The following is a 15569-nucleotide window of genomic DNA, read 5'->3' on the forward strand; positions in this document are numbered from 1 at the left end:
GTGTTGCGTTTCACTGCTTTAAAGGGTTTATTTTGTTTTGGATGAGGGGCACCTGCATCTCGGCGTCAGTCAGCACTCAATCTCCTTGAAAGAAGCGGCGGCACGCTTCCTTTTCTGTTCATTCCTCAATGCCTTCTCTCTGTTCACGTCCTCCTTCCACCACGCGTTCGTCCCACGGTCAGTTTTATAGGCAAAGTTCGATTTTTCGGACTCCCTATAGGGGCCGCGAAAACGTCCGAAAAATCGGGCAGTTCGAAAAAATTAATGCGTGACTTCCCTTAAGGGCTCAAAGCGCCACAGGCACATCCGAAAAGACTTGCCAGTACACTTATTAGGCATATAGGTGCTCGTACTGTGAAAGGAAATGGTGGGTAGACGCGTGTACAATTCAGGAATACATACTGTGTCCCGTGACAATTGCGCCTTCCCACGCTTATTATGCTTCATTGCAATACTTTCGTGTATGCTTCAGCGCGTGACATTGCTGCATTGAGGCGAAGCTGCCTTTCGGGAGATGGCATTCTGCAACGCGCCGTGCTTTCCGTGCTTTGAAGCCAATCGCGAGCACCACAAAGGCGGAGTCGGTGCCTTTGCTGACAGCGGCGAATTCTTTCAATGAAAAACATGGCGCTGAACAGCAAGAAGCTTAACAGTGAACGTCGAAGCACCGGCCTAACGTTCGCCGCGGTAGTGGCCAGCGGATGTGCGTGCGAAGGCGCCGGTTCAAGGCGGCGAGGTAATCAAAAACGGCGGCAGTGGTGGCTTTAATGCCGTTTTGGACCTGCGGTCACGGCAAAAATCCGGAAAGTCGGGCGGCGAAGCATTCTCGCGTCCGAAATTTCAGACGTTCTTATACATTGACTCTATGGGGTACGTGGCGGCACTGCGAAGCTGCCCGAATTATCGGGCGTCCGGAAAGTCGGTCGTTGATTGCACACTGGAAACTCCTCCAGCCGACGACAGGGCGTCAAGATACGATTCGTTACGATGCCTCTGTTACTCGAGCCAGCACTACCGGGACTTTCGTTCGCCTTCAGTAAAGTTGCAGCTAATTTTACCTGATAAAGAACAAATTCCCTGAGCTTTCCTCGAGTATTCCCAGACTATTCGAAATCCCTCAAAATTCCCGGTTTGTAGACACCCCGAGTATTGCATTGTGAACCACCCCACGAGTAGTGAGAGTTTAGGTCACCGATAAAATTTACCTGCAAAAGAGCTGATGGACCATATTCTCAAATTAAAACCCTCCAAGTTACTGATCCAGTTCTATGCGTAGAGTACAGTTACCCTGTTTAATATTGCCAGATTGAAGTGGTATATGGAGGTTCACATGTCAACTTGCAGTGGACCTTTCTACCGTTTCCACCGCTTGAAAGATAGGCAGAACTGACGCAATCATTGCAAGAAATTACATACTTCTTCAAGAAATTCACATTTCAGAGTGAGGCAAGCGTTTTGAAGATAGAGTACCATTTGCTTAAAATGGAATCAAATCTTCTGCATGTCATCAATATTTTGTAAATGGCCTCAAGCATTACATTTTGCTATTTAGTATACCCTGGAGAAATAGAAAACTAAAAGCAATTGTCAAGTCTCAGTGATACTCAAACTAAGCAGCAGGCTAGTGTGGGGCCATTACACACAGATCAACTTATATGGCATGCTCAGCAGTGTGCTGCACGCTCTGCACTAAGGCTGATAGGCCAGCATATATCTCTATTGGCTCAAGCAGAGCTGGAAGGGATGGCAGATTGGCCAGAAGAGGACGATTATCCCCACACAAGTTTCAACTTATGCTAGCTGATCTTGACTTCACTTCTATAAGAAAGCCTGTGGGATTCAGCGGGCACTCCTCCCCAGAGTCAAGAAAGCCTACCTCAATTGGCTCGGGTGGAGCACTGGAAGAGTCGGGAGCCCCAGGAGAATGTGGCTGTCTATGCAGCACGTTTTTTTGCGAAATATTCCTCAGGGCTAGATCAGCAAGGCCATGCTGACATCTCCCATCGTCTCGATAGCGCGCACATGCAATAGTGAACTGCTTTGCCATAGTTTACACCTGAAAACTATGCACATGTTCTATACACTGTGAGGTAATATTTTTTTTAAGTTCTACCTAGATTACCTTATCGTTTTTTTTTTTAATATTACACATGATCCAGAATAGGATACATGCAGACTGCTGCACGCATGACACTTTGTGAACGCATTCGCACAGTCATCCAATGTATATTGATGTTATCAGCACTGCGCACATTTAGTTTACCACAGCAGGTATGCGAGCTATGCCCATATCGCTGGCTTTTGAAGCATCTACTTGAGTTCAGAACAAATAGCCAGCCTGGACAACTGAGTAAAGCTACGGCGACTCTCATGCAAACACATTCGGTCGAGGTGAGAACTAGGTGGTTATGTTTATCTCCGTTGCTTACTTTTTTTAATGTTATGCGCCTACCTGCAGCAACCACTTGGTCAAGCAGTGCATCTATAATGACTGTCTTTTTCATTTAACAAATCTCTTTCCAACTTGACACCGCAAATACTGTTAAATTTCCTTTCTTTTTGGAGAGTTTCGTGTTCTTCCGTTCACTATTTCAACCAGCATGTCCTCGACGCCAGTTTTTTGGCTTTGTAGTTGGGATCAATGGCACTCTTAATGTGTCTTGCTATGGCAAAGACAGATTTCATGGTGTGGAGTACTGAAGGTTCTTTTGTTTGAAGCTCTTTGGCACAACCCCTCTTCAGGGGCCCACAATTCCTTGTGAAGTTGGGAGACTTATTCATACTATAGATATGATTTTAAAGCTTCTGCAAAAAAGTCAGCCAAGGTTCACGCATACATCGCATAGCCTCAGCAAGGTACTCTCTTCCAGGCTAGGAGGCAGAAAACCCGTCAGCCAGAATTGACAAATGGTCTACTGCCAGCCTTTGCAGTTTCTAACCCTCAACATTCCAATCTATCATCCCAGTACAGATTATGCCTTTGGAGTGGGAGCTATGGCTCAGTGGTTGCGCCAAACATTTACACATCTTGATTACTCAAGGTGTCCCTAGGAAGCTATAGTTAATCAAGTGACATTTTAGGTATTTTTTAATCCTTTTACTGTCATTGATGTACAGGTACGTTTCCATGTTTCTGTCCCACCATGCCACTCTGACAGACCCATATGATCTCCACTCTCCATTCAAATGTGCGCAGTAACACGAAGCTGGCAAGATCTGAGGTAATTCTGCCATCTGTTGTGTGCCTCTAGAAGCATATTTCTCATCTCCCTGGCTTTTCTGAGTCTGGATTCTTGCTAGCGTGCTGCAGAACATGCTCCTTGATGGGCCTGGTTACACTGCGCGAAGCATGCGTCTGAAATGCAAGGGGTGGCACCCGAACTGTGGCGACTGCACATTAAATATGCCATAGCACACAACCACCATTCTTGTGTGTTTTTGCCACATCTTGTGTATTTATAGAAGGGCCTCTTGAAGAAGCGTGGGCATCAGAATGAGCCATAAATAGGATATAGAAAATGAAAACAGTAGTGTGAGGACGATACTAAGGAGTGCATGTGCCATTATCCATGCCATTTCTTCCCTTCCAATTTCTTTTTCCAAATAACTGAAAATAAATAATTGTTTGTTTTATATTACCCGACACTGAAAATGACACTGAACGGGTTAAGGACGCATAAACATTAAAGGGCCTACAATGCACGAGAACAATATTTTGTTAAAAAGCAATTTTCAAGGTTCTCAAAGGTCTGCACAGATCTTTGCCAGCAAAAAAATGTCGTACCAGTGCATTTAGTATCACTGAAACCAGTGGAAACATAGCAGGAATCAAAAAAGCAGATATTTGTATAATTTCCATTCCTGATAAAAGGTTATTTTAACTGCATTACACAGCAATAGTATATAGCCCCTCAAGTTCTCCTGAAGTGTTCAGCATAATAAATGCAAAGGAATTTTAACATTACAAGCTATTAGTGCAAGTATTGAAATATCAGTAATTAACAAAACCCAATCTATTTTACTTAGTGCACTGAGAAGAACTCACAAAACTAATTTAGTAATGAGCAGTTAAACGCTTCAATGCAGCAAACAAGTGCTTGCATGCAAGACAATAAATAGCTTAAACATCATAATAATGAAAAGTGAAAAGACTTTCAATGATTCATGCACATATAGAACTTACATATATGCCGAGCTTCCATGAAAAAACCAAGGAAAACATGAAAAGCAAGAAGGAACAATGAGAAATGTGCACAAGTCAGCGTTGCTGTGAAACACGTGTACTGAGGAAAGCCAATTGTTTTGGCGAATGGTGCACTGACACGGCACTTACATATGAACCCTACACACTATGAATTTTTTCCTGCTTTAAGGATCTCTCGTGTCGGGCTTCGAAGCCTGTACATTACCAAGCTTTTCTGAGTCTGGTTTTCAACAATCGACAGCAGTATGTACCATGTGCGACCGGTGTTGTTTACTGCATTGTTCTCATGCGGCAAGTCGTATATAGGCCAGACAGAGCGATGTCTAGATGAGCGCTTGTGCAAACATGTTTATATTATTAAAAAGAACAATGCTGGCATCACACAGATCAGAACTACCATCACATGTGAGTGCAAACTCGACTTTCATTAAAGCTTGGTAATGTACGGGACCCCAAGCCAGCGCACACAAGAAATCATTGACGCAAAAAAAAAAAATTCAAAGTACACAGAGTTCATGTGCAATTGTGTCGGTGCATCTTTTGCCAAACTAAATTACGTTCCCAAGTACATATGATGTGCATCAGTGCCAAGTTGTGCGCAATTCTTGTTTCTTCTTAATTTTCATGTTTTTAGTTTCTTCATGGAACCCCCAGTATGTCTATTCTCTTAACAAAATAGTTAAAAGTTAGCCCTTATCTACATCTGGTTTTCCTATTCCCGGTGTCAATGTTGTGCTTAAACTAGAAAAAGTTCCCACCTTACTGTGCGACCAGTCAAAAACTCAAATGTGCTGTTCACAGGGTCAGGTACACTTGTGATGGCAAGGTGCCTGTTGAGGTGGCTTTTATGTCCAGAAGTTTGAGGGTTTAAGTGGCACTGAAATAGCCTCTTGCTTAAGTGGAGGAGGAGATGGAAAAACATTTATTGAAAAAAAAAATACCAAGCAGGTGTCTCTGCTTGTGCGGGGAAGTGCCCCCAGTCCAGGGCTCCTGTACATCTTGCTGTCTCCTTGGCCCGCTGGACCAGTTGCTGCTTATCACGAGGGTCCAAGTTAGTCAGCTCGGCCTCCCACTGCTCAGGTGTGGGATTAGGTTTGCGGGGCTGCCTTTGCGTTGGGCCTCTTGCTTAAGTGGGTTGTGCATGTGTCAGTTCAGTGCAAACTTCAGCAAGTAACTCTGAGGACATGATGAGCACTGACACGGCCTCTCGCTGAGTGGATGAACAGGTGATCCTTCACTCAGGACTTTACGTGGACGAGCAGCTGTCCTTTCAGTACAGGCTTCCACGACAAGTTCTCAGGAAATGAAGGACACTGAAACAGCCTCTTACATCAGTGGAAGTACAGTTCAGTGCGAATTTCCGCAAGTACCTCCTACGACATGAAGAGCACTGACACGGCTTCTCGCTGAGTGGATGCACAAGTGAACGTTCAGTCAGGAATTTTGAGGATAGACTGGTGCTAATGCAGGGCACTGAAATGGCCTCCCACCTGTGTGGATACGTGGGTGTCGGTTTTATGCAGACTTCCCCAAGAAGTTCTCAAGACATAAACGGCTCTGGAACGGCCTCTCATATTAGTGGAGGTGCAGGTGAACCTTCAATGTTGACTTTTGTGAGAAGCTTTGAGGGCATAAAGGGCACTGATACGGCATCTCGCCTGTGTGTGTGCACATGTCGGATCAGATTACTCTTTGCTGAGAAGCTTTTAGGGCACGAAGGGCACTGAAATGGCTTCTCACCTGTGTGGATGCGCAGGTGTCGGATCAGATGAGTCTTTTGTGAGAATCTCTGAGGGCACGAAGAACACTGAAATGGCTTCTCACCTGTGTGAGTACGCAGGTGTTTGTTCAGAGTACTCTTTCGTGAGAAGCTCTGAGGGCATGAAGGGCAGTGAAATGGCTTCTCACCTGTGTGAGTACGCACGTGTTGGTTCATACTGCCCTTTTGTGAGAAGCTCTGAGGGCAGAAATGGCACTGAAATGACTTCTCACCTGTGTGGATGCGCAGGTGTCGGTTAAGATTAATCTTTCGTGAGAAGCTAAGAGAGCATGCAAGGCACTGATATGGCCTGTCGCCTGTATGGGTGCGCTGATGTTGGTTCAGATTACTCTTTGCTGAGAAGCTTTGAGGGCACAAGGGGCACTGAAATGGCTTCTCTCCTGTGTGGATGCGCAGGTGTAGGGTAAGATTATCCTTTTGTGAGAAGCTTTGAGGGCATGCAGGGCACTGATATGGCCTCTCGCCTGTGTGGGTGTGCCGATGTCGGTTTAGACTACTCTTTTCTGAGAAGCTCTGAGGACACGAAGGGCACTGAAATGGCTTCTCACCTATGTGGGTGCGCAGGTGTCGCTTAAGATTAGCCTTTTGTGAGAAGCTTTGAGGGCATTGAGGGCACTGAAATGGCTTGTCTCCTGTGTGGATGCGCAGGTGTTGAATAAGATTAAACTTATGTGAGAAGCTTTGAGGGCATGCAGGGCACTGATATTGCCTCTCGCCTGAGTGGGTGTACAGGTGTCGGTTTAGAATACTCTTTCGTGAGAAGCTCTGAGGGCACGAAGGGCACTGGTATGGCCTCTCGCCTGTGTGAGTCCGCAGATGTTGGTTCAGAGCATTCTTTTGTTTGAAGCTTTGAGGGCAAAAAGGGCAGTGAAACGGCCTCTCGTCTCTGTGGATGCACAGGTGCTTCTTCAGTGTAGACTCCTCCATGAAGCTCTGAGGGCATAAATGGCAATGAAATGGCATCTCACCTGTGTGGATGCACAGGTATTGGTTTAAACTAGCTTTTTGTGAGCTCTAATGGCCGTTTGTATGTGCGAGCATGGAAATGTTGCTTCAGCTTGAATGTTCGCAAGAAGCTCCAAGGGCACAAATGGAATTCAAACAGACGCTGGGCTGTACGGATTGTGGCGGGCACTTCAGATCACAGTTGATCCATCTCATAGTCACAGGAGCTGCAGCAGTGGCGGTATCCTTCATCTAACTGCACCATCTGCATTTGCTGGACAGCTGGAATGCATCAATACTGCACCAAGAAAACAAGACAGGTTAGTCGAACAATGCTTTTCACTGAAAAATAAATATGTATTTACAATATGCCGAAGAATTACATAGATTGTAGTGGTAAAGAACAGCCTTTTCTTCATTCAATGTCTTGACGGCGATTTCAGATCAAATCAGAGCACAGAAGGTCAACCATTCTGATTTGGAAAATATGTTTTTATCATTGCTCAGTGGCCAAGTTTATGAAGTTTGCACATGTTCTTGCTTAAAACATTTTTTAACTGTAAGGTACAGTGAGAAGACTAGGAGCATGGTATTAATGCAAGCTGCTGTTGCAGTCAAGGGCGACAACCCGAACATTCAATAGTACAATCATGGGCCTGATGACCAAATCAGGAGCAGCAGCACTTCATCTCGAACCAGGTTTCATTATAGTGTCTGTTGTGGTAGACAGCTACACTTCCAAAATTTATTTCTAAATTCTGCCGACTCACTTGAGTCCAAGGAGTAATGAATATACAAATAACACAAACATCAAGGGACGAAAAGCAAAGTTTGGAAAACAATATTATAGCGAAACAATACAAATCACAAATATGACTACATAGCTACTTTCAACAACACTCTTAGGCAATTCATTCCATTCTTTGTCTTAGAAAAATATTACTATCTAGAACATTATTCACAGCACGTAGGTCCTTTGTCATTCTAGTGTGGTATTGACGAATGTTCACGCGAGAAGTGGGACACAGGTAAAACGATTTCATAATGTTGGACTTTGCTGTATACTAAACACAAGAGTTGTAGCCTGTTTGGCGCGTCTCGACTAATTATTCAAGGTAGAGAGTAATCAGCATCTGCGATACACTATCAGTTTTCTTGTAGAATTCGCAGATGAACCGAACTACATTTGCTGCACTCATTTTAAGTTAACAATATCTATTGGCGTGTGGATTCCACAAAGCTTATGCATATTCAAGGCTAGGTCTAACAGCGTAGTGAATGCCCCTATACATTTACCTATATAGGGCCTTCTGTGAAATTGTGACAAATGACCATAAACTTCTGAGAGCGCTCATGGAAATGTTTTTAATATGCTCGTTTCACCCTATGTTTTCTGTTATAATTACCCGGAGGTACTAATAGGTAGAAACATCGTTAGGTAGTGTTGCCAATGAATTAAGGAAAGTGTGAAGGTGTTTCCTTGCTGCATATCTTCCTAACACAGAACATCTTATTGTTCAAGCTGATTTCCCACACTTCACACCAGTGACAAATTTTATCAAGGTTATTGCCGAGCTTAGTTTCATCGGCTTGTGACTCAACTACTGTGTACAATACATCCACAAAAAGTTTTATTTCAAATCAGACTCAACCATATTTGCTGTGTCATTGACTATAAGGAACAGGAGAGGTCCCAAGAATGACCTCTGTGGTACACCTGATGTGAAAGAAAACACCTCAAATACGATTGCCAACTTTGACATAGTGAACACGGTTTTTGAGATAGGCTCTGATAGAATGCACAGATTTCCTGTCTATTGCGACTGCATAAAGCTTACATGGAGCTTCTTGTTCAGGAACTTAAAGGCATTGGCAAAATCTAATAAGCTGCCGTCATTTGTTCCCTGTTACTAACTCCTAAGTCATGATATGAGGCAATAACTAAGTTACAGTAAAAGCTTTCCATAAAACAACGCTGGACTTCAGACAGCATGTCGTCTTCATCTAGGTATTGTTTAAGGTGCCAACAAATCACATGCTCTAACTTATTGCGGCAAAGTTAGGTCAGTGAGACAGGATGATTTTGCACGTGTAGGGGTTGATCTCACTTTCATATAGGCAACAATCAAGAAGTTGTACAGTCAGTAGAAACAGCATACTGCATTAACGACACATTAAATACATCAAACTAAAGTAAATACATTCCACCGGTTTCCCTCCCTAATTACAATACCTTGCTGACATACTTGATATATGTCACATAAGAATTACGCGCATAATACATTGCAACAAAAAATATGTTACTGTCATCTGTATAGAAATTTTTTTAATGTCACAATTGGGCCAACAAAGGCATTGGTCCTGAGTTTGATCCTTAAACCAGAACAAAATTTTCATTGACAGCTTTATTTCCTAGAAATCTGAATCATTTTCATTTGGAGATTTGCACTATGCTAAGGTTAATGGTGATTTTTCCTTCACAGAGTTTTCTTCGCCTTTAGGGATGTCTACATCGTCGCAAGTGTCACCCATTGTGGCTTTGTCTATAATTTCATTCAGCTCTGCAGCCTTCAAAACAGAAGTGACAATAGCAGTATAAATGGAGGTACCACTATCAAAATGGTGGTAGCAGAGACTGTTAGATGTTCCCAGTGCAATATCAAAAAAAAAAGACAAGTGGTCTGCTGCATAAGCATAAGCCTGAGTCAAAAATATAGTTGCTGGCATTACAAACCTATACATGTAAGTGCTCCCCTTTCCAATGACCAGGGTGTCTACTCAGTTGACATTTCCAAATTATCTGTGTTTTACAGGTTTTCCCTGAGTGCCTTTGCAAAATTCCCTGAGTGACACGGAACTTTGTTTTATGTCAAGACATGCTGACACAATGTCGCCCCTATGCTGTCACTCTCTAGTAAGCATGTTAAAAAGTAAAAAAAAAACACGACTTAATTTAGTTTGAATAGTAAGGAGTAGTGTTTATCTTATTCAGAACACAAGCACAACAAAGGGGTTAGTAAAATACACAGTGAATCAAATATCCTCAAAAAAAATGGCAAAGCCCACTGTAAATCGTGTCGAACATCTTCAAATACAAATAAAAAGAGGGGCATACAGAGCATACAGAGGCAAATATTTTCAAACATGAGCTCTTTCAATCAACTGATAGCAAACTCATTGGTTTGAGGCCCAAACTTTGTCACAACTAAGATTCTCTCTCCGCAGCAGGAAAGTCAAGCTCAGCTGTCCGGACCTACTCTCAGCCAGCACACAACGCCTCAGTGTTGCGTTCCACTGCTTTAAAGAGTTTTATTTGGTTTGGATGAGAGACACCTGCATCTTGGTGTCAGCAAACACTGTTTTTTGAGCTCAAGCTACTTCAAAGAAGTGGCAGCCCACTTCCTTTCCCGTTCATTCCTCAATGTGTCAGTATTTTCTGTTTTCGTCCTCCTTCCGCTTCGCATTTGCACCTATAACCATTTGAAGCGTCTTCTTGGTCACCTGTACAGTACACGTCCGATTTTTTGGACTCCCTAGGGGTCGAAAAAACGTCTGAAAAATTGGGCAGTTAAAAAAAATGAATGCATGTCTTTTACAACCCTTGAAGGCTCAAATCGTCACAGGCACATCCGAAAAAGCTTTGAAAGCCTACAGTACACTTATTAGGTATATCAGTGCTCATACTGGGACAGGGGATTGCGGTTGCGTACGTGTATAATTCAGGAATACATACTGGGTCCCGTGACAATCCGCCTTTTTCATTTTCCTGTGCCGCTCTCTGCCGCACGCTGCTAGAAACGTTTTGGAAATGCGCTGGGGCCTTCGCCAATTGATTTGTGTGCATGCGCCCATGTTGAGTGTGCGTCAGTTGTGCATTTCGTGGATCGCGAATCATTATTAGCTCTTTCGTGACCGCGAGAAAATGGTCATTCTTTACAGGTCTCGGAAAAAAATTATTTACCACTACAAATAATATTCCAGCAGACACTGCAGCATAGCATATTGTGCATAATAAAATGCTCTTTCCAAATATATACGTTGCCAAAAAAATTTATTAGGTAAAATGTAAAAATTCTAGGAAGCCCCCATTTTTGCTGCCAGTTGATAAAAACAATAATAAATACATGATATCTACAAAAATATTAATATAAAATAAAACTCGGAACATACATTTCAAAGATAAATAACCCAGGAATGGTGTCTGAAAAAATGAATGCTCAGTACACCTCCGTTCTTCAGATACAATAAAGAAACCAAGACCAGTTCATCGCTCATGCCATGTGGTGAAGCAGTTCCTGGACTTTGTGACGCATAGGTGCACTCCACATTTTTCCCACAAAAGGAATCTCTTTTTTTTTTTTCAACATTGTGGTCCTCGTAACACATATTGCAGTTCGGCTTTTCAGCATCTTCCGAGGATGGTCCGATGAGAAGTCCAAGGAACGTATCTCAGTTCATCTAGAGTCCTGCACCTCTTCCAGGACCGATCACTTTCAGAGCAGCTGGGCAAGTACGAGATTATGCATCCAAGCACATCTGTTTACATTTTTGCATGGTGTCTTTATCACCTCTGCAGAGAAGAGCATTAGAAAGAACTCCCACGCAATTGTAAACTGTCTAGTGCTGATCTGTAGTGCCGGGCCAAGATGTGCTACGAGCGGCTTTCTTGGTGTGAACTAAAGTTCCTTTGCTGCCAGTCATAGCACATCATAACCAAGCGAAGTATGCACCCTGAAGATAATCAGAACAGCTCTCAGGCCATGAAAAAAGATAAGCAGATAAGCGCGCACAAGGCAGGAGACCACTCAAAGACGTAAACTCATTGGTGAACAGCTATGGATGTCCCATGCTGACTCAAAACATTGTCGCCATCACAGCTTGAATCTGCTTCAATGTCACCTTCGGAATTGTAACTCGAGTCCCCATCACTAAATTGAAGTGCGAATGCAGCATAGTTTCGAGCAGGGCGCTTTTCTCACAATGCAGCTGCGTGGGATGACGCCATGGGACCAACTCTATCACTGCAGTAACACCGGCGAGGCCCTTGCCAGGATTTTATGAGAAGCGTTATCGAAATTCTTAGAAACTAGTTGCAAAAGCCAGGTCTACATGTTGGACATACGGCGGACTCAAGACTTCAAACCAAAGCTCACTAATGAACAGGTGGCATCATTTTCGGCTAATTATCACCACTCAGCACTGTTGGACCGCAAGCCGGCTATATAATTTAATTTGTGACATGCCGAGAGTCACCTGATACAAAATTTTGATGGTAGTGTGGCGTAAGCATGAGCAGCACACTTCTTTCTTGAGCACGGCAGAAGGTGACGGCCACACCTCTTTTCGCTACAAGATATGCACATTAGTTCGCAAGAAGGTCCGTCAAAAATCGCAACATAGCCGGAGTGCGCAAACTTAAACTGATTCTGAAAGTGCAGTGCATGTACTAACTACTGGATGGCCTTGTATGGATAAGAAATGGCTCCAATAAGTCAAAATTTGTGCTCTAAAGCTTCGTTCACCGATGACCAATTTGAGTAGGCGTGGTAACGAAAGAGTTAATGGCTTCTCCGGGAGAGAATGTCGTTCCTGGAAGTCATGAAGCACTCAGTGACTACTGGGTGAACAGGCCTGAGTGCGCTGTTTTGCCAACAGTGTGGCCAATAAGGGCAGACTGTGTTCCCTTTGCCGACACGGCTGCCTTGGAGTTTGTTGTCGCTGATTTCCTGTACTTGGAGCTCACTTTTTTTATTCTTTTTGAAGATTATTTAGACATTTTGCATATTCATGAATTCTTGAGTGCAGCTTTCTGCACAGGATTGATAAAAGCACTGCACTTGTTTACATCGAAATCTACAGACACAGATCGTTCTTAGCATCAAATATTGAGGAAAAGGTGCATTGCTGATATGAAGTAATGTCAAAATGTAGCGAAACATACATATATGTGCATGTGTTGTTCCACCCTGAGACGAGTCAACATGAGCGGCCCAACCACTTAAACAATGGCAAGTGAGATGCATATAACATATTACAGTCTGTAAATTTATTTCCGATTCTCGCTTTTCTTTAACTCCATCATACTTAAGTTTGCGTGTGCCATAAAACATCCTTAGAGAAAATTGTGCTGACGTAAATTAAGTGCTCTGCTGTTCTTTTGCGAGAACACGGATACCATCACTGAAACCATTGGTATAACTGAGCGAGATGTTTGTTGTTGCTGCTGTATACCGAATGCACCGTCTCTTGTTTCCTCTTTGACACAAAGGTAAACAGTACCGCATTTACACAATTGTAAGTCAACCTTTTTTTTTTTTTATTTGGAAATCTGAAGTGGGGGGGTCAACTTACAATCGAAACCAAAACATGGCACCGACTAAAAATCGAGACCAACGAGATATCAGGGGAACTACGACAGTTATAATTTTGCGTTCGCTCTATGGCCCTATCCGTAGTTTTCGCTATCCCACGCGTTTGTTCGTTTTTCAGAAGGGTTTTTCAACATTTCTTGGAGTTTTACAGCGCACACAACACTCATGGCAGGTGTCAATAGTCGATGGAAGTGCCGCGGTTCCATTCTCGGCGGCACCCTCAGAACGGCAGCGCTTGCGGGGAGTATCGATAGTTCATGGAAGAGCAGACGCCGCTCACGTGTTTCTGTTTCCTTGTAGCTCAGTTTGACGCGTTTGACTCGACTGCTGGCTATGGGCTACGGGCTACTTCCATGCTTCTTCAGTCGTTACGAGTGCTCCAGGCCCACTAAACATTCAGCCCTCGTTCACAGCAGCGTTCAAGAGGGCTGCCATCCTTTACGCCGAAGAAACAAATGACTGCGCAGCGGACCGCAAGTTCGATCTTTCCAAACGGGTGGTGCGAGTGTGGTGGCTGCAGCAAAGCAAAATTTTCGCCTGTGGCAGCAAGTGAAGAATTTCTCATAGGCCGAAGTCGGGACGCTTTCCGGGGCTGTAGGCCAAGCTTGTGGGGTACGTCGCTGAAATGCATGATCGTGATCGGTCGCTGATGCATGATGCCTGGTCCCCTGCCAGTGAAGTGTGACATGGTCATGAAACAAACCCGGATCTTCGCCTTTTAAGGACCTGCTTCACCGTGAGTACAACGAGTGGCTGACGGCAGAAGACCACGAAGTTACACCAACTGGACCTGTCAAAAGAGCCTCCCTGATAGCTACGTGTGGTTGGGTGCATTCGGCGTGGGCTGCTGTTCCACAAGATGTCGTAGTGTGGTCGTTTGCAAATGTGGAATTTCGCTGGACGACGACGCGCTGTGGGACCATAGCAGCGATGACGATGGCAGCAGTAGTAAGCACGATGGCACAAGTGAAGACGAGTAGTCCAGCGACCATGCTAGCTACTGATAAATTTTCATTGTGGAATGAGCCCTCGAGTATGCTTTTTTTTTTTTTCCTGTCACGTGATATGGGGGGGGGTAGACTTACATTCAAGTCGACTTACAATCGTGTAAATACGGTACATCTTTGGAAATGATAAATGTACCAGCATAACACGTACACACCCACTGAATATGACCAGCAGCCTACCATATGGTACGGTGGCGTACAGATGTTCGCACAGCGCTGTGTCACCGCTTGCCGCTTATTGTGTGCGTGCTGTGTGAAGTGTAGTTGATTTCAAATCGCCAAGTACAGAACTGAACTATAAAAGCAGTTTCCTTAGTCCTAACTGCTTACATTTTAGTTCAAGTCCGCCGGTAGCTGATTCATGAACATGACAGTGCCAGGCTTAAGGTTCGCTGAACTGGATCAACGTTGGTTCAAACTTCATGTGCTCGGCTTGAGAGAGTTGAAGCTTGTGCATTTCAACTTCATAGGCATGTTCTGACTTACCTTTAGCGCAAATAATTATATATACAAGCGAAGGCACTGTTACTATCTCAGTTCGATGGCCGATCATGCAGGGTTCAGTTGAACGATGTTTGGCTCACTGATTTTGCTGGTGCCATTGACAAGAAAGCCCATCGTGGTGTGACAACTCGTGCTCGTCGGTTGCGTTGTTGTTGGCCTGGTATGATAAAATGCTTTCAGTGAGGCAGTGTACTGAATAGTCTGTGAACCTGTCGCTCGCTGCCATCACTGTCGGGACTCGATGGATTATAACGCATTCGCTTGAGCGCAATCTGTCCGGAAAGTCTTGTCTCGCCAGTGTATGATACCGAGGAGTATGCGTATGGTTCTCTGCAGCCAGGCGTCTCACGCTTTCTTTGATATTCCTTCGGTAGCCACATGAGGTGCCCAAAGTAGGCATTCGATTCTGGCCAACATGCTTTCCTTTGCGTCTTTTTTTTTTTTTCGGTGCTCCGGCCCCACAAAAGAAAGAAAGGCATTGTTGCGGTGCAGCGAATTGCCGCATGGTGCTGCATGGGACGCTTCTGTTGCCGGGTGCTCTTATTATATTATTACGATAGCAGTTATATGGAAACTCCAGGCGCATTCCTGCCGTCGCCGTCACCCTCATGTTCTGTATAAAGTCTAAGGGCGATAACATTGCAACCGCGCTCTGCATGCTGTATGTGCGAGTGAAAGCGTAAGTGGGGGAGGGGGAGGGGGCATGGGTGAGCCGACGATGGTAGCTCAGTCTTGAGTGCGCAAGGCAGAAAATCGGG

General features: G+C 44.2%; 1 protein-coding gene across 4 annotated transcripts in view; it reads right to left on the minus strand.

The window, feature by feature from the left end:
• Positions 1–15569, minus strand: part of LOC126543990 (uncharacterized) — a 125784-nt gene that overhangs the window by 85679 nt on the left and 24536 nt on the right. For 2 of the 4 annotated variants that reach the window (XM_050191167.3, XM_055062430.2), the window contains one exon: positions 5104–7227. The exons of 1 other annotated variant lie outside the window; for it this stretch is intronic. In XM_050191167.3, the coding sequence (XP_050047124.1) occupies positions 5775–6947 (1173 nt within the window). In that variant the 5' untranslated portion in view covers positions 6948–7227 and the 3' untranslated portion in view covers positions 5104–5774. Of the gene's footprint in view, positions 1–5103; positions 7228–7262; positions 11432–15569 lie in introns of those variants that run through there. One more of the 4 variants, XR_008608874.2, reaches the window with a different exon arrangement.

Source organism: Dermacentor andersoni, chromosome 10 (genome assembly GCF_023375885.2).
Source record: "Dermacentor andersoni chromosome 10, qqDerAnde1_hic_scaffold, whole genome shotgun sequence".
NCBI lineage: Eukaryota > Metazoa > Arthropoda > Arachnida > Ixodida > Ixodidae > Dermacentor > Dermacentor andersoni.